Here is a 27,538-nt window from a genome sequence, read left to right on the forward strand (position 1 = left end):
AAAAAAAAATATTGCTAGTCTATTTGTATGTTTGGTCTAATGTCATTATAAGCTTCACAATCCAAAACAAAATGCATTTCTATGACTAAGCTACCTAGATTGTATACAAGACAAATATAATTTCTATTCTTCTTTTGATGTCTTATGACTCCGTTTTTCACATTGAAATAATATTAAACTAATTCTCCATTGAACAATAAATATCTTTATCTTCCAAATAATATTTATTATTTTTATATAAATTTTATGATAATTAATTAAATTAATTGATTAAAATAATATATATTTTTCCTTTAATTCATCAAAATAATATTTTTATTTCATGACATCAAATCTCACATACATATATATATCCTATAATCCCTTTTATACATAATAAATTATGAGTACAAAATCTGATATATAAAGTATTCAACAAGAAAAAGATTTATATATATTATTATTTTTCTTTTAACTCATCAAATAATATTTTTATTTGATGTCATCAAAATACTCATTCACATATATATATAATCCCTTTTATACAAAATAAATTATGAGTACAAAATCTCGTATATAAAGTAAAAGTATTCAACAGTCGTGAGAAAAAGTTTTTGACACTGCTCCCATGCGATATTGCGAAGTTTCAGGGAGCCAAACATAATTTGATCTAGTATGTATACCAGAAATGTAGGAGTTCCGTATGTAGCCGTGTGTTGTGACGAATTATGGAGCATACAAATCAGAATGGTAGGTCCAGGAAAGTTGTGGAGAATAGATAAGGAGATAAATGAGTGGTGAAGAGCAAGCCACTCATTATAAAGGGGCAAATAAATTCATTTATTGTGTGGATGATATGAACCTTTATCCTTACCAATACCAATTTGCAAGAATCGACGGATCAAACTCAATCCGCACAGATCTAGCATTTTCTTGCTTTATGGGAAAGCGAGTCCATTTTGATGCCTCTCTACGAACATATTCCTTGAATGGAATTATCCAGAGGTTAATTGAATAAATGCTCGGAGGAGTTATTTAGAGCTTCTGAATTTAGGATATCATTTATACAAAAGAACGGAAAAATGCCCAGCGCAAATTGTAGCATAGTTTGGTTCAGAAGAGATCTGAGGATTGAAGACAATCCAGGGCTTGCAGCCGGTGTGCGAGCAGGGACGGTTATTGCCCTGTTTGTTTGGTCGCCAGAGGAGGAAAGCCACTACATTCCTGGTAGAGTCTCAAGATGGTGGCTTAAACAGAGCCTTGCTCATCTGGACTCTTCATTGAGAAGGCTTGGGGCCCCTCTCATTACAAAGAGATCTCCTGATAGTCTATCTGCTATTCTTCAAGTTATTGAAGCCACCGGTGCCACTCAACTCTTCTACAATCACCTTTATGGTAAGAGGTTTTGGACAGCTCACCCTTCTATACTTTTCATTTCTACTTGTTCTATCCATGATTGCACATCACCAAATTGATTTTTGACGAGTAAAATTGTTGATGATAGAAAATCCAGGTCCTAAACCACACTCATTCTAAGAATTTTACCGGTGGAACAGTGCCATACCTGAAAAAGTGAGGTTTTCCTGTAATTACTCTTTATAATAATTTCATTGGACGTCTGTGTATGAGGTCTTAATACCATAAGCTAGTTAACTTCTATTCAACCAAGTTTCTGGCAGTTTGCGGAGTTTTCGGTCAAACTCTCAAGGATATGCACCTAGATGGGTGGCCTAACATGCCAACATCCTCACCATCAGGCCACGGCACCATTAGAGGTTTCACCCTTTGGGAGATACTTAGTATGACGTTTTCTGAAGATCATTGAAGATTAGTGTCACAGGGGTTCAATTTCTGAGCTGTATAGATAGTTGATATGGGAATATCAGTTTTAAGTGAAAGACACTTAAATGACATTTTCTTCAAAACATTTAAGATTAGTGTCGCATGGATTTTATCTCTGAACTATACCAATAATCGATACTGGGAATATCAGTTTTAGATGAGAGGTCCCTAGTGTAACATTTTTTCAGAACATGAAATATTAATATCACATGGATTCAAGGTTTGAGCTATACTGATAGTCGATATTAGGAATATCAGTTTTAGGTTTGCCTGGTGCCCCTTTTGAGATTTTCAGTACTGGAACTTTGACAGTAACTGAGACATCGAGTTTTGAGTGATACCCATCATATCTTTTGGGAATTGGAACCTCTTCTCCATAAGAACTAGATATCATGAGGGAAAACGATCAAATCGCATTTCAAATTCTAGGTATTGCACATTGTAGGAAGACCAAGTGTGTTTTATTTATTTAATTAGAATGGATTTTCAAACATGCTTTTCGGCTGCATAGCCCACATGGACTTTTAGGCTTAGATGTCAGATCTGCAGGTGTCTATTCTGGCAGAGTTGCCAGCTACTTGCTCACGGTCTCATCACTTCATTAACATGCCAATTGAGCTGGACAGACTGCAGCTGTAGGGGAATCTAGAGGGTAGTTTTGAACCCTTGTCAAACTCACCAGGGAAACATAAGCTGGCTGACAAAACTTTCTACTTTGAATCATATCACTCATATAACTTATATTGTTAGAGCATTCTCTGCAGTAGTCATTTCAGGGTTTTAGTGATACTTTTCATTCTTTTCATGCCTTTAGTGGCATCTGTTGCAGACATTCCAGGTCCTGAGGAACATCCTTCATAAGATTTCAGTATGAAGTGCTGCTCGTAGAAGATATTTCAGGATTGGACATTGTGTTCTTTAATTTTTTCTTTCCATTTGGGTATTTTACTATTTTACATAGAAGTAAGTTCAATTTTTGTCAATATTTACTATTTATGGTCTATAGTATATACTATATATTACTATACACCAGAGGATTATTTGTGAGTCTTGATTTTGTGAGCTTATATGCTTTTGATATCACGAAGATCAAAATCTCTGTTTCCCTATACTATTAATCTAAGTCACAGGATACGGCGATTTTCATGGATGAGGTTCAAATTTAATCAAATTTCAAACTTCTATAAAAAAATTCGAATTTAATCGAATTTCCTCTATAAAGCACTGCTATCCGTCTCTAAACACAACTCAGCTGGTTGTGGGTATTCTTTGTATATGCTTTGTATCTATTGGGTCATGGGTGTCTGCAACTGCTGGGTCGCCCTCGGATGATCTCCAACAAGGGTTGCTATTCTGATAATTTATTAGAAGTATGCATATATTTAAAAATAAACAAAATTATCGAAAGCGAATTTTATCCGATTTTTTTTTTGAATTTTTCCCTTGTCGAATTTCATCCGATTTTCATGGCTGTCGAATTCGAATTCGAATTCGAACCTTGTGACTTAGCTATTAATGGTTAGAGGTGTATGCGGCACCTGGATATCATATATTTAATATGACTTACCATTGTTTACTTTTATACGATGAATAAAACAAGTCATCTAAAGTTAAGATGTGGAAGAGTTCAACTCATTTGATACGTTGCTTTGGGAAAAAGTCAATATGATTAGTTGTGGAACATTACCTGTTCTAGTTTCAGTTTCGGGACTCTGCTCACCATAGAAGCTTCTGTTTTGGAACATGCCAGATAATAGAGGCTTAAACCTTGTGTCAAATGATTTTTACAAAATTTTAATATAAAACACCATCCATTATGATTTATTATTGCTTTAGTTTGCTGATATTTTTTAGATTACTGCCAATCGAATAGTTTACTTTGAGAACAATATCATTAAATATTAGATTTGGGACACAGCTTATAATTGCTTTTCTGTGCTTTGGAATATTTCAGCTATACATTTTCAGTTTCTAAACAATTTCAATCATGTCGTCACTGGCAGAATTTTTGTCATAATCTGAAGTTTAGTTTATAGTTATCACAGGATTCCAGTTTTAAAATGTGTTAGACTTACATATCATTGATGTGATTTTATCATTTTATTAAACTATGGCTTCCTGATGTGCCTTAAATTAAGGTTGATCAAGATTGAAATACTGATCACATTTATTTTTTTGTAAATCTGGTGGATCAGATCCATTGTCCCTTGTCCGTGATCACAAGGTGAAGCAGGATCTTTCTTCACGAGGCATATTGGTGAGATCGTTTAATGCAGATCTACTCTATGAGCCTTGGGAGGTTAATGATGATGAAGGACGTCCATTTTCGACATTCCTGTCTTATTGGAATAAATGCCTTAATATGCCATATGATCCAGCAGCACCTCTTCTTCCTCCTAAAAGGATAGTTGCAGGTGTACACTTGGTGCATAAAACTCTTGATCAATGAGACATTTAAAAAAAATTCTATTTTTGCTTGAGTTGTTAGAGAGATGGGATTAAATAAATATTATTACTCGAGTTGTAGTTAATTAAGTAATTACTTGAGTTGTTAGTGAGATAGGACTAAATAAATATTACTATTTAATCCTATTTGTTCGAGATTGTTAAGGTTTAGTCTATCGTACAAAATGGTTACGTGGTTGTATGTAGAATGGGTTTGGCTGAGAAATAGTGGGTTAAATCCTACAAAATAGGATTGAAAACAAACTAAATCTTTGTATAAATACTAATAACTAGAAAATAGGAGTGAAGACAAACTAATTCTTTTTTTAAATATTCTTCTCTATTTGATTAATTAAACATGCTGGTAACTTTGTTGTGTTGTAGTGCAGAAATTCAGTTTGGTATCAGAGCAGGTTAGACAAGGAGAATTGTTTAAATGGTTGTTTGAACTTTGAGGATCTAAGGGGTAGCTACACTATGTTTGGTTGCCATATTGGTGATAGACATTCTTTTTAGATTAGATTTGTTTGTATATTTTTCAGTTCAAATTCCAGTTGCATAGTGATAGAATTTCTGTAATAGACATCTAAAGGGAGAAATTTTCATTATTCGCATTGTGGTGGTTGTTACAACAGTTTGAGACAGCATTACTAAAACTATGATATCTTCTTCAATTTGCAACGAAATTTATCAATTTATAATGTTCTGGAAATTTAACACATAAGAGAACAAAACTTAGAAATATTTTAAAGAGATGTGCTGATTTGAAAGAGCAGTTTGATGCAGAATTAAACAAATATTTTTTGATACGAATGGCAGAAGATTGTCATTTGCTTGTCTGGCATGGTTTGCAGGTTTCTATATATAATGAGGCCATCATTTCAAACAAACAAGAGAGCAGTGAAAGGATCTGAGAATGTTATTGTAGCTCTAGATGAAGACATCAAATTTGAAGGAAATTGTGATTCTTTTTAAATCACTTTCTGGAAGCATTCAGGCTTGAAAGAATTGATAGTTGTGATTGTGGTAAATGAAACCTCTTAAGGAAAGATGCTGTGCATGATTCTTGCATAGATGATGTAGAAGTGTGAGCAGTAGTATATAAATATGTATATATTAATATTAAATGTGAACTAAGTGCAATAGAAGATTGCAAATACAAGGCATGATTGAGTTGTGTGAGTGTGAAAAGAGGGTGAAGAGAACATTCAGCAAAGTGCCGTACAATTGTAGCTTGGCCTTACCATGAGAAGAATGGAATTTTTGGTGTGAATGAAAGAGGCAACTGAATTTTATTATATATCATGACTATTAAAATTTGTGGTTTTATATTTAAATAAATAAAAATTATATAGCTTGTACTAAATATTTTTTTATTCTGCCTGGAGAAATAGTATTAACTTTGTATCTTTCAATCTGGGTTGGATCTTTTGATAAAACCTTGTCATCATGAGCGAAATTAATTGTAAGACACCCCCTAAAAGGATTTGGCTCCAGCTTCTTTAGTTTAAGAAATTTAACTGTTTTAGTTGTTACGATGGTGTAATTTAGGCTTAAAATATTGTTCAGAGGGATTGTCTTAAATTTGTAACTTTTTTTTTGTGAGGTAAATTTTGACAAAAGCTTGCCAAATTATGGGCAGTTCTTGTCCAAACCCTGCGGCAAAGGGATTTTGCTTAAGTCAATTGTGTCTTGTAAGACATAATTGTTTTTTCTGATAAATTGCAATAAAATGTCGTTAATTTAATTTTTTTTGTCTATGGGTGCATTTTTGGTAGAATCTGACACTATTACAAGTGTTTTTGTTGAGGGGGGGATTCTATTTTTATGGAGAAGACAAGAATTAGGAAGAATATTGTCAAAACTGCCAAAGCACTTCATGCAGTGGCTTGTGGTCCACAGAACCATTAGGATCAACCTGCCTGAGTGAAGTGGAAATTCGTAGTAAGCTAAAGAATTACTGGAGGATGGATGACAACTTCCAACCATAAGATCCTTAAGATCGTTGCTAGTTCATAGATTGGAGTAATTGCTTTAGTAGCAAATTTGGTAAAGAAAAAAGAGGGTTTAAGGCCCAGACCAACTGAAGACTAACATTTATGTCAAGTGGAGGCCCATACCACACTTGTTATGAATGGACAAGTTTATACCTATTCATGGAGTGCTGTAAATCAGTAAGTCCCAATCTGATGGATCATATTTGGCTAGTTGTGTGCCCCTAGTCACGAGGTGTTGTGGACAGCTGTGTGTTTTTGTTTGCAACTTTGAAGGAGGATACTTGAGTGTGTCCCTTATCTTTGGTCAAGAATTCAGGGAGGCTTTCTTTTGAAGAGAGGGTGTATTCTGGCCATTTTACTACCATTGTAAGGATGTCGAACCGAGGGAGGCTGCCTCTTGAAGAGGAGGTGTATTGTGGCCATTCCACAACTAATTGTAAGTATGTCAAACTCCCGCAAAGTTTTCTCTTTCCTAGTATTAAAATTATATGTAATACTAGGGAATGTTAGGAGCTGTAACATATCTTATACTATTTACAGTAACTGTAGGTTGGTTTAGTTGATTAAATAATTACTTGAGTTGTTAGTGAGATAGGATTAACTGATTATTTAATCCTATTTGCTAGAAGCTGTTAAGGGTTAGTATAACAAAAGGAAATAGTTAAGTGGTTGGACGTAGAATAGGTTTAATTAAGAAAAAAAGGGGTCACATCCTAGAAATTAGGAGTGGAAGCAAATTCAGTTGTGTAAATATTTCTCTGACCTCTCTATTTGATTGATAAAACATGCTGGTATGTTGGTTTGTATTGCAGAAATTCAATATTGATGCACTTTTATTTGGTTTATAAATAGCATCAAGTGTATATGCATGTATTGTTTGCTGTGCTATGACATGGTGGCAAGGTGGAGTACCTGCTGCACACATGACCCAAGCTACAATACCCTGTACTAATGTTGGGTGGAGAACCTGACAAATCTTATAGGCGATCACATTCTAGAAAATCTTATAGGTGTATTGCAGAAATTCAATATTGATGCACTTTTATTTGGTTTATAAATAGCATCAAGTGTATATGCATGTATTGTTTGCTGGGTTATGACATGGTGGCAAGGTGGAGTACCTGCTGCACACATGACCCAAGCTACAATACCCTGTACTAATGTTGGGTGGAGAACCTGACAAATCTTATAGGTGATCACATTCTAGAAAATAGGAGTGAAGAGCTAACAAACAAAGTTGTTGTATAAATATTCCTCTCTATTTTATTAATAAAACATTCTGGTGTCTTGATTTGTATTACAGAAATTTGATATTAATGCACTTTTAGTTGGTCTATCAATAACGTCAAGTATATATACTTGTTTTGTTTACTGGGCTATGATTTGGTGGCAAGGTTGAGTACATGCTGTATGCATGGCCCAGTTCAATTCCTAATGGGCAAGCCAAAAGACACCTTGCACCAAGGCTGGGTTCTGAACCTGTCAAAGCTGATGGACTAGTGTTAGTGTGTCTCAATAGATGCGGATAGTTGTAAGTTGTAGGTGACATTTATGGAATAGAATCTTCTCAGTTGTAGTCCTAAACTTGAATGCACAGTCTTCTTTACCGAGATTGCATTTCCAATAAAATAATACAAAAAACTAAAAGAGAACAACTTTTGCTTCACAAGCATACCTCTTAGCTTTTTTGTGGACTTCATTTGGAAGTCCAGTTTTCATGAACAAGACAGATGTAGGTAGTGCACCTCTTCATTAATTTAAAAACCTGCTGTCTTTTTGATCTCATGCTTATTTACATTGATTTGACTTGCTTCTGACATTTATTCCATCTGTTGTTTGGTTGTTTTTCTTGCTGTATTTACTCTAACTTGCTTTGTTTTTCTCTATGTCATAAGTGCTTTATTCTTTTTGCACAGCTATTCCATCATGCAATAGTATTGTTAACTAATTTGCTTCATAAGTATGATATAGGAGAAAGTTTAGAACTGTTCTCCAAGCTAAATAAAAAAGTTGAATGTACTTTCCGTACACTGGGTTGCACAAATTTTTATATTGGGTTTGGGGAGGGCTTTTCTGACCCATTAGAGTTGTGGCAGCTCAGAAAAATGGCTAATTCACAGAGGGATGGATATGAAACCTTGCTTTGGTTCATTTCCTTATTAGCTAACGTTCTTTAAAGATCCTTTCAAAGCCTTGGGTTTGGTCTTTAGTTTTGGACTTTCCAATTGCATTTAAAAGTAAAAGTATCTGAGATCTTTGGTTTTTGGGCTCTTTAGGGTTGGTGATACCCAAAATTCTTTGCAAAATCAGAGTAAACAAAGAGAAAAATCTTCATGGGAGAGGTATATGTTTTAAATTCCAAGATCTTTATTTGAATCTGTTTATTTCATACTTTTCCAATGCAGAAAATGAAATGCTATAAAAATAAGAAAACAAGGGTTCTTGTTGAGATCTAAAGAGACATCCCTCATTGGGGTGGTTTGTTTTTTCCTTGGAAGTTGAAATGAAATATTGAATAAGTACAAATTGCATGGAAACTGAAATTAATTGGAGTGGTACTTAGTTGGTGGTGACACTTGTTGGAGTCATAACTTCTTAACCTTAGAATGGAATAAGATTTTGATATGTGTTGAGAAGCTTAGGTTGTGAATTAGCTTTGATTCCTCCAAAGAGCTTTACCATCCTTTGGGGGCATTTGGAAAAACCTCCAAGGGAAAATTCCACCTTGTAGGGCCATAGAAAATACTTAAGCAAGGATTATTAAAGCTCCATAATTTTGTCAAAAATTGCCACCTAAATGACCTGAACTACTTCTGGGATCATTTGTCCCTCCGTAAGAATCAGTCGATACCATTACCTCCATCTTTTGTACTAAGTGGAGAAACTTATGTTGAATGTGGTTCTTGGTGAATCATTTCCAGCAATTGCTTTGCCACCTTCGAGAGTGGAACATATTGATACTTCATTTCTTTGACCACTATCATTGACCTTATTAGTCTTGTGTTTGGGACACAATCTTTATTTATTTCATGCTCTCCAATTGCTCAATGACATTTGACATGTCCAAAAGCAGTAGAAATTGGAAACTATGGGTGAAGCAGTTTTGCATTGAAAATGGGTGCAACTTGAGGTTGATAACTCAATGATGAACCACTGGTACCGAACTGGTACTGAGAGGAGGGGGGGGGGGGGTGAATCAGTACAAACACAAATATAGTCCAAAACCGGTTTGACGGCAAATACTCTAAATGACTGATAAACAGAGATACCGGTAAAACAGAGTGCAACCGGTAACATCTAGTATAGCTCAATCAGTCATGAACCGGTCACTCAATAAGCTTTTCTCTTAGCTCAATACCACATTATCATTATATTCTCATTCATAAACTAGTAAACTTAACCATCAAATCTTCACAACAGTGAGTTCAATATGTTTTATAGATAGGCGTAAAACATAGAACCTTCATGTGCATAACAGATAAAACAGAGCATCACAAGACAAAAGCATTACACATGACACACATATTTTTCACGTGGAAACCCAACTGGGAAAAACCACGGTGGGGATGAATACCCACAAGCTGCTTTTTGAACTCTTTAGAAGTCCGCTCTGTTAGGAGCCTTGTCCGGTTAAGGACATTACAATAGGTTCTGGTAGGAACCGATCCCGTTAAGGATCACCCGGTTAAGGGATACCTGGTTAAGAGTTAAACCCGGTAGGGTCACCTTGTTAGAGGATATTAAGAACTCAATAGTTGAAAGGATCTCCTAAGCTTCTCTAGCTTCTCAGAACTCATTAGCCTCGAGTTACCCGGTTAAGGGATTTGAAACAAGCCGGTTAAGACCACCCGATTTAAGGGATTTTGAATCAAACCAGTTAAGGCTACCCTGTTAGGGGATTTTACAATTGTTGAAGTGGTTAGAGATCAACAGGTATTACAATGATCTGTTAACAACACTCAATGCTAATGCAGATCCGTTTAGGCTCCTCTTTTCCTTCTGCACATTCACTTTGCAGGTATCTCTTCTCTCCTTTGGTTTGGCAAGAATCACGTATCACTTTCCTTGGATACACACAACTTTTGCCAACAACCTCAAACAGAAATCCAACATCGACATTATAGGAAACATACAGGTCGGTAGCAAAAACCCTAAACCCTAAACCAGTTAGGTTAAGCAATTCAAACGGTTCAATCCTGAACGTTGAATCATACTGCATTAAATGCAACAATCTTGAATCGATCTCAAGACATTCTCCATCGTCCATTATCCACCGTTTTCATGGCGGCTGACAACCCTTCACGCGTTATCACCGTTTGACAGACTTCGCACATTCATGAGGTAGATAGGAATAGTCATCTTCATGCAAGATCCTTCATGCACACAGAGCTTACGTGGCAACACGATCTGTCCTCCGTCATACTGCTAACTCACCATACAAAGATCACCAATTGAAACACACAGACTTGAGGTACTCCAACCGGAAACCCCGAAGTGGAAGTTGCCTACCAACCGGTAGTCATACAGTGCTTCCATGTGCCGGTTCTCATAACTACATGCCGGTTCACTTTGAACAAATATGCCGCTTCACTTTGGCATATAAACCGGTTCACACATATGCCGGTTCCTCTCTCTTCACTTATCACATGTGTCGGTTCACACTATGTCTCATATTGACATCAATGACAACATACAATATCATTATGTCTTCATGCCAGTTCACATAAGGCTCATGCCGGTTCACATAATGCCAACAGTCTCCCCCTTTGGCATTGATGGCAATATACAAAAGATATCTTCTTTGCTTCACATCTTCTCCCCATTTGCTGCAAATATCTTTTCGCTTCACTCTCACTCCTCCTCCCCCTTTGACAACAATGCCAAAGTGGAGGTACAATCATCACTGTTTCATCATGCTGCTCCCCTTGAGGAGTAGCATCCATAAACACACCAATCAACAAAAGATTTGTCTTTTCAGTACCTGACTGATGTGGAACAATCACTTTTAGTTCACCTCCTGAAGGGGCAATACCCCTAATTCACCTCTCAAATGCACAAATGTTGTCTTTGGGAGAGGCTTGGTGAATATGTCTGCTAACTGCTCCTTACTGGACACATGCTCCAGTGCAATCTCTTTATTCTGAACCTTTTCCTTCAAGAAATGATACTTAAGCTCAAAATGCTTGGTTCTAGAATGTAAAACCGGATTCTTTGATATATTGATAGCACTTGTGTTATCACAAAATATACTTACCGGTTCAAATACAGGGATCTTGAAGCCTTCCAGTACATGCTTCATCCAGATTGTCTGAGTGCAGTTCATGAAAGCTGCAACATACTCCGCTTCCGCTGTAGACTGAGAGATGCAACTCTGCTTTTTACTCATCCATGAGACCAGTCTACCACCGAGAAAGAATGCACCACCGGTTGTGCTCTTCCGGTCATCCACATTATCGGCCCAATCAACATCTGTGAATACTTTCAGATTGAAATTATTGTTGTATGGGTACCACAATCCATAGTCAATTGTTCCCTTCAGATACCTAAGAATCCGCTTGACTGCACTCAAGTGAGATTCTCTTGGACTCTTCTAGAACCTTGCAGTGATGCCAACTGCATGTGCAATATCCGGTCTGCTATGCACTACATAATGCAACTTACCAATCATTGACTGGTATTCCTTCTCATCAACCAGTGCGGAATCATCCTCCTTTGTCAATTTGCAACCGGTCACCATTGGTGTACCAACCTGTTTGCTATCTTCCATGCCAAAAGTCTTCAACACCTCTTTGACATATTTGGACTGAGTGATGAAGATTCCATCATTCATCTATTGGATCTGCAGTCCAATGAAGAACTTAATCTCCCCTATGAGTGACATCTCAAACTCTTTCTTCATTTCATCAGCAAACTCATGACTCATCTTGTCATCTCCTCCAAAGATAATGTCATCAACAAAAACTTCACAGATCAGGATCTAATCTTCTTCAGATTTCAAGTAGATATTGTTATCTTCACTTGTTCTCTCAAATCCAATCTTTACAAGATGGGAATGTAGGCGCTCATACCATGCCCTAGGTGCTTGCTTTAGACCATATAATGCTTTATGTGGCCTACATACCATGTCATTGTCTTCAGATAGGGTAAACCCATCTGGTTGCTCAATATACACCTCCTCTTCAAGTACACCATTTAGGAATGCAGATTTTACATCCATTTGATATACCTTGAATCTCTTAAAAGCTGCATATGCAAGAAGCATACGACTCCTTCCAATCTGGCTACAGGAGCAAAGGTTTCCCCATACTCTTCACCTTCTTCTTGAGCATATCCTTTGCATACCAGTCTGGCTTTATTCCTAATCACTATGCCATCCTCATTCAACTTATTTCTGAACACCCATTTGGTGCCAATGACATTTTTATGCTCTGGTCTGGGTACCAAGGACCATGTACCATTTTTCTCTATCTGGTCAAGTTCTTCTTCCATTGCCTTGATCCAGTCTTCATCTTTATGAGCCTCTTTGAGTGACTTAGGCTCAAATTCAGAGATCATATATGAGTTTTCTCTGATCTTTCTTCTGGTAAGGATTTCTGCATCCTTATCACCTATGATCTGCTTAGGATCATGATTCAACTTGACATACCGAGGAATGGTCTTAACTGGTTCTTCTTGCTTTTCTTCTTCATCTTCATCTTCATCAGTATCAGCATTCACCGGTTTAGGAACATTGTTATTAGTACTAGGTTGACTGACAATCGGTTCCCAGAAGGTTGCAACCGGTTCATTTACAACTTGCTCACTGCCGGTTTCCTCAGTCTTCTCAGAGGATTCATCAACTCTTACATTGATGCTTTCCATAATTCTCTGAGTCCTATTGTTTTAGCACTTGAAAGCTTTACTCTTGGTGGAATATCCTAGAAATATTCCTTCATCACATTTAGCTTCAAATTTGCCCTGATGTTCACTCCTCTTGATGTAACATTTGCTACCAAATACCTTAAAGTAGTTAACCACAGGTGTCTTACCGGTCCAATACTCATAAGGAGTTTTGTCCTTACCCTTTTTGATGGGTACCCGGTTCATAGTGTAGACTGTAGTGCTCACCGCTTCTCTCAAAAAGGTGTGAGCAACCTTTCCTTGGATCAACATAGTTCTAGCTGCTTCAACCACAGTCCGGTTATTCCTCTTTGCTAGGCCATTCTGCTGTGGAGTCCGGGGAGCAGACAACTGTCTCTTGATGCCAAATTCTTCATAGTACTTGTTGAATTCACTGGAAGTGAATTCCCCTCCTTGATCAGTTCTGAGACACTTGATCCTTTTACCGCTTTCCTTCTCCACTAATGCTCTGAAAGCTCTGAATTTCCCAAAAGCTTCAGACTTGTCTTTCAAGAATGTGACCCACATCATTCTTGAGCAGTCATCAGTGAGAATCATGAAGTACTTATCACCCTGCACACTTCTAGTTTTCATAGGACCACATAAATCAGTATGCACAAGATCAAACAAGTTGTCAGCAGTGAAAGATTTACCTTTAAAGGTTGAGGAAGACATATTCCCCAATTGACATTCTCTACACAAGGTATTATCCGGTTTGCTCAGCACCGGCAACCCTCTAACTGCCTTGATCTTACTAGCCTTTACAATGTTATCAAAGTTCACATGGCAGAATCTCCTATGCCATATCCAGCTATCATCAATCTTAGCCATAAGACATGTACTTATATTCACCTTTAGATGAAATAGGTTACCTTTAGTCTGCATGCCGGTGGCTACCAATTTACCATCTTCACCTTTGATTCTGCAAACTCCATTCTTGAATTGCAGAGTGAGGCCACTGTCATTTAATTGGGTAACACTTAGAAGGTTGTGTCTGAGACCATCAACCCAATACACATTGTCAGCACTACTCTTTCCATTCAAGGAGATGGACCCTCTGCCTTTGACCATGCATGGTGCATCATTGCCAAAGCGAACCACACCACCATCATACTCTTTTAAGGATAGAAACTTGTTCCGGTCACCAATCATATGGTGAGAACAGCCACTGTCAATGATCCACTCATTGGAATCATCAAACCGGGAGACAAGAGCCTTCTTGTCTGCCACATCTTCCTTTACAGCAACGAAAACAATGTCTTCATTCTCTTCATCTTCTGATTCCTCATCTGTGACACCTTCATCAACTGCCACAAAACAATTTCTCCGGTTTCCTCCTTTGAATTTCTTGAACCTTTCCGGTTTGTCCTTGTTGTCACTAATAGGACAGTTCATAGCAATACGTCCTATCGGGTTACAGGAGAAACATTTCAAAGGAAGCTTACCTTTGTATTTACCAGTCCCTTTTGAAAATCTCCTGGCAAGAAGAGCTTCAAATTCCATCAGAAACTCTTCATCCTTCATTTTTCTGTTCTGATTGGGTTCCCCACTAGTGCTAGCCTCTTTTCCTTTTCTAGATGGTATAGCAGAAGCTTTAAAAGCTGATTCTGACTTTTGAACACTACCATCAAAGCTATTCAGCTCATAGGCTGTCAACTTGGCTATGATGGAGTCCAAGGACGCCTTAGACTTGTCTATTGATCTCAGCTCTTGAATAGCAGCAACCCTTATTGCATAGACCGGCAACAGGGATCTCAGGACTTTACTTACCACAGTGGAATCTTCTATTTTGCCACCTGCACTCTTTATTTCTCCAACAACTGTTTTGATTCTTATTCCATATTGCTGAATGGTCTCTCCTTCAACCATCCGCATGTCTTCAAACTTTCCTCTCAGGCTCTCTTCCTTAGCCCGTTTTACATGCTCATCACCACCATAGATATTTTCAAGAGCATCCCATACCTCTTTGGGATTTGCCTTGTCCTGAACATCAATAAACTCAATGTCAGAAAGACTACTGATGAGGGCTTCCATGACTTGCCCATTTTCTTGTATCTCTATCTTTTGGTCATCGGTGAGAGTACCGGTAGGAACAACATATACATTTTCAACATAACTCTAGTGTTGAACACCCATGCTTTTGATGAATATCTTCATCTTGTCCTTCCATATACCAAAGTTTTCCTTGTTGAACTTTGGACCTTCCCTCTTCATCATTTGGCTAGGATCTTTTCCTCAAGCGGTTAAGCTTACAACATAGAGGACCTGGAGTGCTCTGATACCAATTGATAACTCAATGATGAACCACTGGTACCGAACCGGTACTGAGAGGGGGGGGGGGGGGTGAATCAGTACAAACACAAATACAGTCCAAAACCGGTTTGACAGCAAATACTTTAAATGACTGATAAACAGAGATATCGGTAAAACAGAGTGCAACCGGTAACATCTAGTAGAGCTCAATCAGTCATGAACCGGTCACTCAATAAGCTTTTCTCTTAGCTCAATACCACATTATCATTATATTCTCATCCATAAACTAGTAAACTTAACCATCAAATCTTCACAACAGTGAGTTCAATATGTTTTATAGACAGGCATAAAACATAGAACCTTCATGTGCATAACAGATAAAACAGAGCATCACAAGACAAAAGCATTACACGACACACATATTTTTCACGTGGAAACCCAACTGGGAAAAACCACGGTGGGGATGAATACCCACAAGCTGCTTTTTGAACTCTTTAGAAGTCCGCTCTGTTAGGAGCCTTGTCCGGTTAAGGACATTACAATAGGTTCTGGTAGGAACCGATCCTGTTAAGGATCACCCGGTTAAGGGGTACCTGGTTAAGGGTTAAACCCGGTAGGGTCACCTTGTTAGAGGTTTTTAAGAACTCAATAGCTGAAAGGATCTCCTAAGCTTCTCTAGCTTCTCAGAACTCATTAGCCTCGAGTTACCCGGTTAAGGGATTTGAAACAAGCTGGTTAAGACCACCCGATTTAAGGGATTTTGAATCAAGCCAGTTAAGGCTACCCTGTTAGGGGATTTTACAACTGTTGAAGTGGTTAGAGATCAACAGGTATTACAATGATCTGTTAACAGCACTTAATGCTAATGCAGATCCGTTTAGGCTCCTCTTTTCCTTCTGCACATTCACTTTGCAGGTATCTCTTCTCTCCTTTGGTCTGGCAAGAATCACGTATCACTTTCCTTGGATACACACTCACAACTTTTGCCAACAACCTCAGATAGAAACCCAACATTGACCTTATAGGAAACATACAGGTCGGTAGCAAAAACCCTAAACCCTAAACTAGTTAGGTTAAGCAATTCAAACGGTTCAATCCTGACCGTTGAATCATACTGCATTAAATGCAACAATCTTGAATCGATCTCAAGACATTCTCCATCGCCCATTATCCATCGTTTTCATGGCGGCTGACAACCCGTCACGCGTTATCACCGTTTGATAGACTTCGCACATTCTCGAGGTAGATAGGAATAGTCATCTTCATGCAAGATCCTTCACGCACACAGAGCTTACGTGGCAACACGATCTATCCTCCATCATACTGCTAACTCACCATACAAAGATCACCGATTGAAACACACAGACTTGAGGTACTCCAACCAGAAACCCCGAAGTGGAAGCTGCCTACCAACCGGTAGTCATACAGTGCTTCCATGTGCCGGTTCCCATAACTACATGCCGGTTCACTTTGAACAAATATGCCGCTTCACTTTGGCATATAAACCGGTTCACACATATGCTGGTTCCTCTCTCTTCACTTATCACATGTGCCGGTTCACACTATGTCTCATATTGACATCAATGACAACATACAATATCATTATGTCTTCATGCCAGTTCACATAAGGCTCATGCTGGTTCACATAATGCCAACAGAGGTAGGGTGGCAAGTTGAGTGCAAATCATAGTTCCTGGACTCGCCAAAACTTGCTTGGACTCAGCAAGTCCCGAGCTAGGTGACCTTGGGCGAGTCCCAGGGGCCTGGACTTGGGCTTGTCCGAGTCCAAAGCGAGACTCGTTGAGACCTAGGACTCACGGACTTGGCTCGGACCCGACAAGTCTTGATGCTCGGTAGAAGGGATGCAAGCTCCTTTGAGTCATAGACTTCTAGTTATTGTTTTGATATTTGTTTGGAGCATCTGATGTCATGGATTTCATATTCCATGTGTTTTGAATACATTTGGCAATATTTAAATATCTAAGTGTGCTATTTCCTTGAATTGTAATTTGCGTTTATGATTATGTGATTGATGTATACTTGTGTTTGTGATCAAATTAGCTTCTACTTGATGATGTTATTGTGTCTTTAAGGTTTATTTAATAAAGGGTGCATGAAACAAGTTTTAAATCCTTAAAAATCTTTAAATTTCTTGGGTTTTTCACTTGTTGAGTCTTTGTCGAGTCTATGCTGAGTTTTTTTGTTGATTCTCAAGTCCCAAGTTAAGTCACTCTTGTTGAGTCCTCGCTGAGTTCCGTTTCTATAGTGCAAATACATTTTTTCCCGCTTGGGTAATGATGGTATATGGCGATAGAGGTTTTTAGCTCTTTCTTTGGACCTTGGAGCTGCTCCTTTTGAAGATGCAACTATACTATGTTGCCCACCCAAAACTGATGGACATTACACTAATTGTGATGTTACTTGTGTTTTTCACTGGTCCTCTAATAAATGTAATGAACTTGTTGCTAAGTGTGTTGAATGTGTTCAGCAAGCTGGGTTGTCTTATCTAGTTCCTTTTGTTCATGGGGCAATGCCTCTTCAAACACAACTAGCAATGCTACATTGATGGGGGCCAATGATTGAAACCCGAGATATTACCCCAAACGGTTATATATTGTGGGTATCTAAATGGCTGAATGACAGTTGTTTTAGACATATAGGATCTTCTTGGCCCATGTGTCAGGGTGCTTTGAGTGGTATATCCAAAGGAATGCACAATTATGTGATTGATTGACCACTGAGTTTGTCCATATGTTCAGGATAGAATTTGATTTCCTTGATCAATTTTGTGTCCATCATGGATAACAACATAGGCCATAAGAGGTTGAAAAACGTATTGTCCTTATTTGACATGATGATTTTTGAGGGGAAAAAATGGAACCACACGTTTGCAAAGAAGAGCTTGGTAGTTTCCTTTGCACGTATCCAATTTTTTGGGGCATGAGAGTTGCCATCTTCTAGGACGTGTCCAGCATAACAAAAACACAATTCTGACCATGCCTGGTTGTGGGAAGATGTATCATTTAACCCGTTGACTTGGATTCCTAGGGCTTGTCAAAGTTAGAGAGGTGCATGTGCAGACCCTACTTTTAATTTCCTAATTTGTGATTGCATAAGCTATGCAAGAAATGGTTCACATGCTGATATCATGGCAAAACTTCTATCAACAAAAGTATTTTTGCAAAAAAATGATTGTCTTTTGGTGACATCATGATGGAACTTTGATCAGTAGAAATATTTTTAGAAAACTTTAACTACCATTTCCACTTCAAAGAGGCTTGCAACATGACTGTAGTGGACCTATTTGAATTATCTTTTGATGTTATTCAACAATAAATAGGCGTGCCCCATATGGAACAAAAGCTCATCATGCAGGTAATAATTAGGAACATGTTGGCCGACTGTCAACTTTTGGTACAGGTTAGAGAAATTAGGGTCTTTGACATACAACTGAGGTGACTATGATGTCTCATATCTGTGTGAGTCAAGGATAGTCAGCAATTTTGCAGTGTTACCTGGGGATGCGTTTCCTGGGTAAAACCAGCCATCCCAGGGACGAGGGGATGGCTGGGGACAGCCCCTCATGTATTAACTATTAAGCTACTTCATTTATATGAATTTGTGAATTTCAACTCTAATTTGAACTCTCAATTCAACTCAATTGCTAGGTATAATGTATATGATGAATTATTTATCAATGTTATCATATGAATATTTGGAAATTTCCCTATTTTTTATATAGCTGTCCTCTTCGTCCCCAAAAATGGCAAAAAAAATCCGTCCCGGAAACCCATTTCCTCATCCCCCCGTCTCAAAAACTCGGGGTAACATAGCGATTTTGTGATTGGAGGTCAACTCAGACTCAGGTGTCAGTTCCCTTATGTTAGATGGTGAGGTGGAATTTTTTGTGAATTGGACCAACTTTTATGGCATTCATTCTGCAACTTATGCTGGGTTTGCATGAATTGTGAAGGGCTGTAATCTGAATGGATGATTGTCTCCTTGCCCAAGCTGTAATCCTTATTTTGCTTGATGCTTGCATAGTAGTGTGGAGCTCTTTATCATACATTAGATACTTGTGCACTGCATTACAGAAGTTCTTATTATGGCATTTGATTGGGTACGCATGCTTGGTGAGCACCACATCAAGTGCATATACTGAGGCATCCATCTTTATCTCAATAGATGGTTGACCAAGGTTCTTTTTTGAGTTGTACAAATGCTTGATTTTGAGCTTTGGTCCAAATGAACTTGGATTTTGCTCCTCCTTTCACTGCGTGATTTAGAGGCCATGCAATGCAAGATAACTGGAGCACAAAACTGTGGTAGAAGTTGGCTATACTGAAGAAATTCATGAGTTCTATGAGTCTTTGGGGCCAGCTATCTCTATACCCTGGATGTTCTTTGGTTCAATGCATAACCACCTCTGTTGACCTTAATATTGGATCCTTGTCATACCGAAAGAACATTTCTTTAAGTTGGCGAAGAGCTTGTGTTGGTAGAAGGCGTCAAAGCACTGTAGAGCATATTGCAAGTTCTCCTTCCATGTCTTATAGTAGATGAAGGGGCCATCTAAATAGATAACCACAAAAGACCCAGCAAGACATCAGTCATCATCCTCATGAATATTGTTGGTGCATTGGTGAGACTAAATGGCATTATCTGCTTTTATTATGCAATTAGATTGGTTATGATGGCACATGTGGTTTCTGCAATCGTTTGGCTCTCCTCACACCTAATCATAAGTAGGGATACTGACTTGGTAAAGGCCACTTCTAATATACTGTAGAGGTTATCAACTTGTGTAAAGAGAAGGAAAGCATATTTGTACTTGTGCAGTGTTGAGAGTGGAGTACATATATGCTTTCATTCATTAAGTATAAATGGATTTGTAACTGGGAATATGTAATGATTCTGTCAGAGATGTCTTTGTAGCTCAACATTCATTTGTTTTATCACTTGCACTGGTTCTCACTCTATTTGTCATTGTCTTTTGTGATTTCTTGCTTCTATCATTCTTCTTTGCATTTTCTTTTAGTGTGGAGCATATTTTTCTTGCCACTCGTTTTGAAGCTACATTCATTTGTTGTACCACTTGCACTGATTCTACTTCTCACTCTATTTGTCATTGTCTTATTGTGTTTTCTTTCTTGTGCCATTCTTCTTTCCATTTCTTTTAGTGTGGAGTATATTTTCCTTGCCACTCGTTTTGAAGGCTTAGTGTCACCTTTTTCCTTAAGTTATGGGTTGGCACTTACTAAGGATTTTTTCTTTCTTTTGTACTAAAATTTTCTTTAATCATAATTGCATAATAGTAGGCGTATACCAACCTTTTAATATTCAAGAGTCAAGACTACCTTCTTCATTTGGATATAGTGATGAAAGCCACGCTGATATTTGAGGACTTGGTGCTTCTCAATTTTTTTATGCCAAGATTCGTTAAAACGGAAAACTTCTTGATTGTAGGTAGGAAAACTTAAGATATCTGTTGGGAAGAGTAGACCCAGAATGAGTTTTGATGTCTTTAAAGGGAGCTGTGCCATGCTTAAGGGGCATTGAAACAAACTCCCAATCACAAGTTCTGCTCCAAAGGGGCCCTGAAGATGCAAAAAAAAAAATTGTAGAAAATAATAAAATACTGAAAATTTGAGTTTAGTTAATTTTTTTTATCATGTTCAAAATTGCCATGTAGATGATCTGAAATGTCCGAAGTCAGATTCCCTCATCACAGTCCACCTATGTTTATTATTGACCATATATGCTTGCATGATCTTCATCAACACTAACTGAAATTTCTATGGATTTTATTAGTGCCTTTGTTGAACCTTGACAAGGATTCATAAATGGTAGATATTTTTCAGGTTAATTTTATTTTCTATGTTCACATTTTTCTCTCATGTAATTATACATAATCTGGAACATTTCATATTCCACCTCACTGATAGTCTCTTAGTTTGAGACTCTCACATATCCATCTCATCTAGTTAATTGTAGTCTCATAGTTTGAGACATCTTCTAGGATAAATTGAGTCACCTCAACACTTTTGTGGTTGGTTGACACTTGTCAGGGTGTTATTAGTTAGGTTTTTTTATTTATACCCATGCATATCAAAAGCATTGAAAACAAGAAACCAAATTTAGAACTACTTTGTAGTAACATGAGCATTTTTGTGTTGAAATTTATTTCAGTTGGTTTGTATTGCATAACATATCTTCTTCTTTTGTATTTGGTAATCAAGTTTGTTAGCTTTCTATTGCAGATTCTTTGACACACATCATAGTGTAGTAGACCATAGTAGCAAAAATAATTTTTGGGAATGAATAGCAAACCAAAAGATAAATTTTCTTCAACAAACTGTGATTTAGTTGTGAAAAAATGGGGAAAGAATTGAATTAGGGTTAGTTTTTTTGAAAAAAAGAAAAAAGTGGGTTAGAGTTATGGTAAAAAATTGACAAGAAGTCAAAATTGTAAAAAAATAATGAAAAATTGTGATTTTATGCATAAGAAAATGTTTTTTTGGCAAACAGGGGATAAATAGTAAAAAACCTGCAATATAATAGCATGGTCTGATTTATTGGAAAAGCCACAAGTTTTAGATTAAAAATTGGCATGGTGACTGATGCCTGATTTCTCCCAAATTTTGTAACTATTGTGTAGACCTCTGTTTGCTCTGTTCTGCTTGGTTACCATGTCAAACCTTCCTAGGCAGATATTATCTTGATGGATCACATATGGTTGCACGGTAGCAGAACTTCACAGTATGCACACAGGCAGTAGTGGTTCTTGTATAACATCTTTTTGGTATGGTAAATATTTGCATTGATCTAGTGAATCACACACTTATTCATGTGTCTGTGGTTATGTAGAAATCAACTATCTAATAATGCAAATATGTCACTAATAATGTGTCTCTATATTATCACTATGTGCAGCTTAAACACTTGGTGAGTCCTTAAGATATATAGCTTGAGAGTAATGAGCATTACAACTCTCCATCTCTCATTACTGAAACTCTTTATCTGCTTGAGATCCATGATCAATTCTCATTGATCAAAGATACTCCAGATTTGTTATGATTGTTGAATAGTCACATTTTCCAAGTTCCCGTGCAGACACAAACAGCTGCACTCTCTTATAGTCATGCTCAAGGACAAAAAATGACAAGATGACAAAATTAAATTGAAAAGAGAAATACACATTTTGTGAATAAAGTTAATTTACGTTTGCCAGTTTGGTGGGGTGATAGTCAAGGCATCAGTGTGATGATGATGTTGTTTTCCCTCCTCTCTTCCTTGGCTGTTATAATTGATTTTGTGATCAATGTGACTCTGGAATTGTTGGTACTGTTGGTGGGGATGTTGAGTGAGGACAATGATGGTGAAAGTTGATTTTTCTTTGGGCAACATACTGGGGAAGCTGAGAAGATCTCAAAGATTGTTCATAAGTTTGCAGCAAACTGCAATATGACTTTTCAATGGTTTCAAACAAAAGGCTTTAAGACCTATTTATATAATCTCTAGAAATCAATCATCATTTTGCCTGTCTTCGTTTGACTGGATACCTCAAGTTGGATGCATTTTCTGAATTCGTCAGCTTATTGGGTAATCTATGGTAATTTATGTTGTCATCACTGATTTTCTTAATGCTTTGAGTTTGAAAGGCAAACTCAGCTTGACACTTTATATGATTCTTTTCCTCATTTTCCACCTTGATTATATCAATAAGTGTTGCTTCCCAATGCATTTTTTGCAAATAGAAAATGTTTTGTGGAAACAATGGGTGTCATACAGAAGCCTACTTAGGAGCAATTGTGATGCATTTCTTGTTCAACCCTCTAAGCATTTTCAGAAGATGAGTCCTATCATTACTGGAATTGGCTAGCACCAAATTTTATACTGAAGTAAAGAACACATTTGAAAATAGTTGCGATCCTCCTACAAATCAGAATTTATTGATCAACAGTATTGTCCACAAAAAGCAATCCAATCATTTACTTTATGAATGCCACTGATAAACACACTGCTCCTGTTATCACTGAAATAGTTAAAGAAGTAAACTGTGTATCATATAAAAAGGTTGTAACCATGGATCGTTAAATTACATACTTAGTATTGAGTAAGGACTTGTGTCTCAGTGACTCTAAAACACTTAAGATTGATGCTGCACTTCAGCTATGTGTTATCATAAATTTATTATCCATTTTGAGGTTGAATGTGACAATTTTTTCTGATTGATATATGTTTATGTGTATTTAGGTAATGTGTCTAACTGCCCATCAGAGAATCTAGGTCTGGAGGATGAATCTGAAAAGGGTAGCAATGCCCTTTTGGCAAGGGCATGGTCACCTGGTTGGACTAGTGCTGACAAGGCATTGACTGCATTTATCAATGGACCTTTGATTGACTATTCCACAAACCGTCGAAAAGCAGATAGTGCAACAACTTCTTTGCTATCACCTCATCTGCATTTTGGGGAATTGAGCGTTCGGAAGGTGTTCCATCTGGCCCGTATTAAACAAGTTTTTTGGGCTAATGAAGGTAATACTAAAGCAGAACAGAGTGTGAACTTGTTTTTGAAGTCAATTGGACTTCGGGAGTATTCAAGATATTTGAGTTTCAACTTTCCTTGCAGTCATGAGAAGCCACTTCTTACACATCTTAACTTTTTCCCCTGGAGGGTTGATAAGGGTTACTTCAAATCTTGGAGGCAAGGTAGGACTGGCTACCCACTAGTTGATGCTGGGATGCGTGAACTTTGGGCAACAGGGTGGTTGCATGATCGGATACGGGTTGTAGTGTCTAGTTTCTTTGTTAAGGTTCTCCAGCTTCCATGGCGATGGGGTATGAAGTATTTTTGGGACACATTGCTGGATGCTGATCTTGAATGTGATGCTCTTGGATGGCAATATATTTCAGGATGTTTACCAGATGGCCGTGATATTGTTCGTATTGATAATCCTCAGGTAGGCCATAGTGCAACATCAACTGTGTACTAAATATGCATATGTTTCTTGAGTTTTATAATTTTCTTATAACAGTTGAGGTATCTCAGGACTTTGCCTGGACTTTTTTGACTGATTGTGTTTTGGGACTTCTTCCAGTTTGAGGGCTATAAATTTGATCCAGCAGGAGAATATGTCCGGCGCTGGCTTCCAGAGTTGGCCAGGTTACCCACAGACTGGATACACCATCCATGGGATGCTCCACAAGCTGTGCTTCAAGCTGCTGGGATAGAGCTGGGTTCCAATTATCCACTGCCCATTGTAGAGATATCAGCAGCTAAAGAACGGTTGCAAGAGGCTCTTGCAGTGATGTGGCAACGTGAGGCAGATGAGAGAGCTGCTTTGGAAAATGGAACAGAAGAAGGTTTGGGAGAATCAGTTGAAAACGCAAATGATGCATTGTCAGAACATATGGATGTTGACAGAGAACCAGTTAGAAACAATGCAGAGTTTGCAGCAAGGTCACAAATGGATCAAATGGTTCCGAGTATAACCAATGAATTTCAAAGGACACAAGTACCTTATAATTCAAGTCAGGACATATCTGATGAGGGCCCATCTGAACGTGCAGAAGTACCTTCTACTATAAATCCAAGATTTGCTTCTGTAGCTTCATCTGAACATTATTTGGGACAGCAAATGACAAGGATTTCAACTGAAGATATTCCATATGCTACTCATAATAATCGTTATGCACATTTGGCAGATACACAGAATGAATCCCAGTCAACTGCAGATTCTTCTAATATCTTCAGAGGAAGAGATGAAGTGAGCAGTGGAGGCATTGTACCAATTTGGACACAGTCATTATCTGGTCATTCCCAGCAGTTTCAAGATGAAGGAACTGTTCCTGGAAGTGCTGAATCACACCCGCAGCGGCAACTACACTCTCATCCAGTGAGACCCTGGAGACCTAGTCACAGTCAAGGTGAGATATAAATGGTACAGCCTCTTGTATCAGGCACTTATTTTGAACTTAATAATCCATTCTAAAGCATACAGGCTGAGTTTGTTTCCTTCGTGCTTTTCTCATTTTCTGTAGCCAGCCTCACAATCATGCTAGACCAAGGAGCTGGGAGCTAGAGAATGAATTCGAGTCAAATGCTATACTATAATTATAATATTCTTATGGAGAGCAGCAGTGGTTGTTGAAATCTATTTTTCTGAAATTGCTAGAAAGGTACATTGTTCACATAAACATTGCCTTAAGCTTTTGAAAAGTTTTTATATGTCAGATTTTATATTTGTGATAAAGGTATGTTTTCTCTTTTAACATTTTCTTACAGTAAGCTGTTTGTACCCTTTTGTAGGTCTGCAGTGTAGAGTAAGTCCCAATGTCCAAAAAGAGGAAGAAATACTAGCAGAATTGGCAGTTTAGATGCATTTCTGTAAAGTAAGGAGTTAAAAAGCCTTGTACAAAATACAGTGTTTGCATATCTGAGTATATAAGCTTCATTTTACCTATCAACTTCGTTATTGACAATGTTGGTGTATATATATTAGTTTAGCGTAAATTGTTTCTACTGTTCTCATTTGGGATTCTGGGTAGTTGGTCAAGGGAAAGTTCTACATTTTATTTTTTAAATTTAAAGTGAATTTTTTTGTTGTATTGTCATTTAATTAGTCATATAATGCTACACTGAAAACAATTCTTCAAATAATGTTTCCCATATTGGAGAATGTAAGCCTGGAACCTGCTTGAATATGATTAAGAAATATTAGAAATATTTTGAAATAGGGGGCATCCTTCCATCTCGTTCATGGTGGCCAGACAGCCAGTTTTAATCCAAATACGTATCAGTCCCTCGTCTTTCTAGTCTCTACATTTTTTTTCTGTGATTCCTATATCCTCTGGATTTCTTGCACCGTCAGAACGTTCAAAATAGTTAGTCTCTTTAGTATTGCTTCATATTTTGGACCTGCCTAAATCATTAAAGAACTAAAATTCTTTTTTAGTTTTTATGCTACCCCTGCTTCCTCCTTTGTCATTTGTTTTCCTCCATGTTTAATTTCTTTCATCTGAAGCATTTGGCATTCATTGGATGCATCCATGCAGGAAAGTACACAGATCCATTTCTTGCCTGTTTCTACAAATCACAATGGGATCCCTGCACAATTTTCTATGAAGATGAAGATAAAATTTGGATCAGAAATGTTCAAATGTCATATTATTGTAGTTTTTCACCAAATTCTATGTTAATGTAGAAACTTGAAAAAAATCCACTCATTCACAGTCCACTAAATAGTTTCATTTTTTTTGTTATTGCTTTAAACGTTCCTCCTACAGTGTCCATTCATTGTATGAGCTGGGGTTAGCAGATGCCAAGGACATCCCTTGATACCATTGATCCACAGTCCACCATTTACTAGGTGGAGTTCAATAGTGTGCATCTTTGTGCTTGAAGAAAAATGTTTGAGTAGTATTTAAATAAGTTGTCAAGCAATTATCCCAATTGTCCAAAGTTTCATCAATGCTTGTTTACAAGCGAGCCGCAATATAAAATCAGTTGCTATTATCTGATTATCTGGAAACAAACATAATTTTCTTGTTACTATTTGAAGATGTTTGTTATATGCAGAGAAAATGAGTGAATTGCATTACCTTGCCCTTCATGGGTACTTTCAAGAAGCAGCTGTTCTTCATTGTTTGAAAGTTGAAACTACTTTTGTGCTTTTTAGCAGGTGTGGGTATGGAGGAAAGTTATTTATTTTTTACAACTGGTTGATCTTTTCAATAACTAGATTCGAGAGTACAGATATTAGAGTGTCTTGTTATTAAAATGAGTTTTAGCTGCGGATATATCAAGGAAACATTATTTCAAGACTCAAAATCTGTAAGGTTTATACTGATGAGGATTTTTCTAATTTATTAGTTTAAGTTCTGGAAAAACAGAGATATCGTTGTTAGTTGACCAAGAATAATTTTGTAATACCTGTTGCTGGGTTCATGAAAGTGACAAAGCAATTCATAATGTTGCAGGTGCAACGATTATTATAACTTAGGAGGAAGAGACATTGATTGATACTGTTAGAGATTTTAGTTGTTGTAACTAATCTGAAAGTACTTTAGTTGTTGGCTCTTTGCTTGTCGGTTTGTGATTCATGTTTATTTTATGGAACAAAAAATATGTTATTATTTTA

At 37.4% G+C, this 27,538-nt stretch overlaps 1 protein-coding gene across 13 annotated transcripts; it reads left to right on the forward strand.

Annotated features, from left to right (window-relative positions):
- The first annotated feature begins 614 nt into the window (after positions 1 to 614).
- On the forward strand, positions 615 to 27,538 carry LOC131030357 (cryptochrome-1). Of its 13 annotated transcripts, none has more exons than XM_057961139.2 (7): positions 616 to 1,374; positions 4,017 to 4,235; positions 23,652 to 24,358; positions 24,497 to 25,325; positions 25,444 to 25,577; positions 25,708 to 25,790; positions 27,077 to 27,538. In XM_057961139.2, exons 1-5 carry the CDS (start codon positions 1,062 to 1,064, stop codon positions 25,458 to 25,460), a joined length of 2,085 nt encoding a protein of 694 aa, XP_057817122.2. In that variant the 5' UTR covers positions 616 to 1,061; the 3' UTR covers positions 25,461 to 25,577; positions 25,708 to 25,790; positions 27,077 to 27,538. The 13 variants fall into 13 exon arrangements, with proteins under 13 accessions (XP_057817124.2, XP_057817125.2, XP_057817122.2 ...); XM_057961138.2 differs by having other exon boundaries at positions 27,080 to 27,538; XM_057961134.2 differs by having other exon boundaries at positions 618 to 1,374; positions 25,440 to 25,577.

This window comes from Cryptomeria japonica, chromosome 2 (genome assembly GCF_030272615.1).
Source record: "Cryptomeria japonica chromosome 2, Sugi_1.0, whole genome shotgun sequence".
In the NCBI taxonomy this organism is placed as follows: Eukaryota; Viridiplantae; Streptophyta; class Pinopsida; order Cupressales; family Cupressaceae; genus Cryptomeria; species Cryptomeria japonica.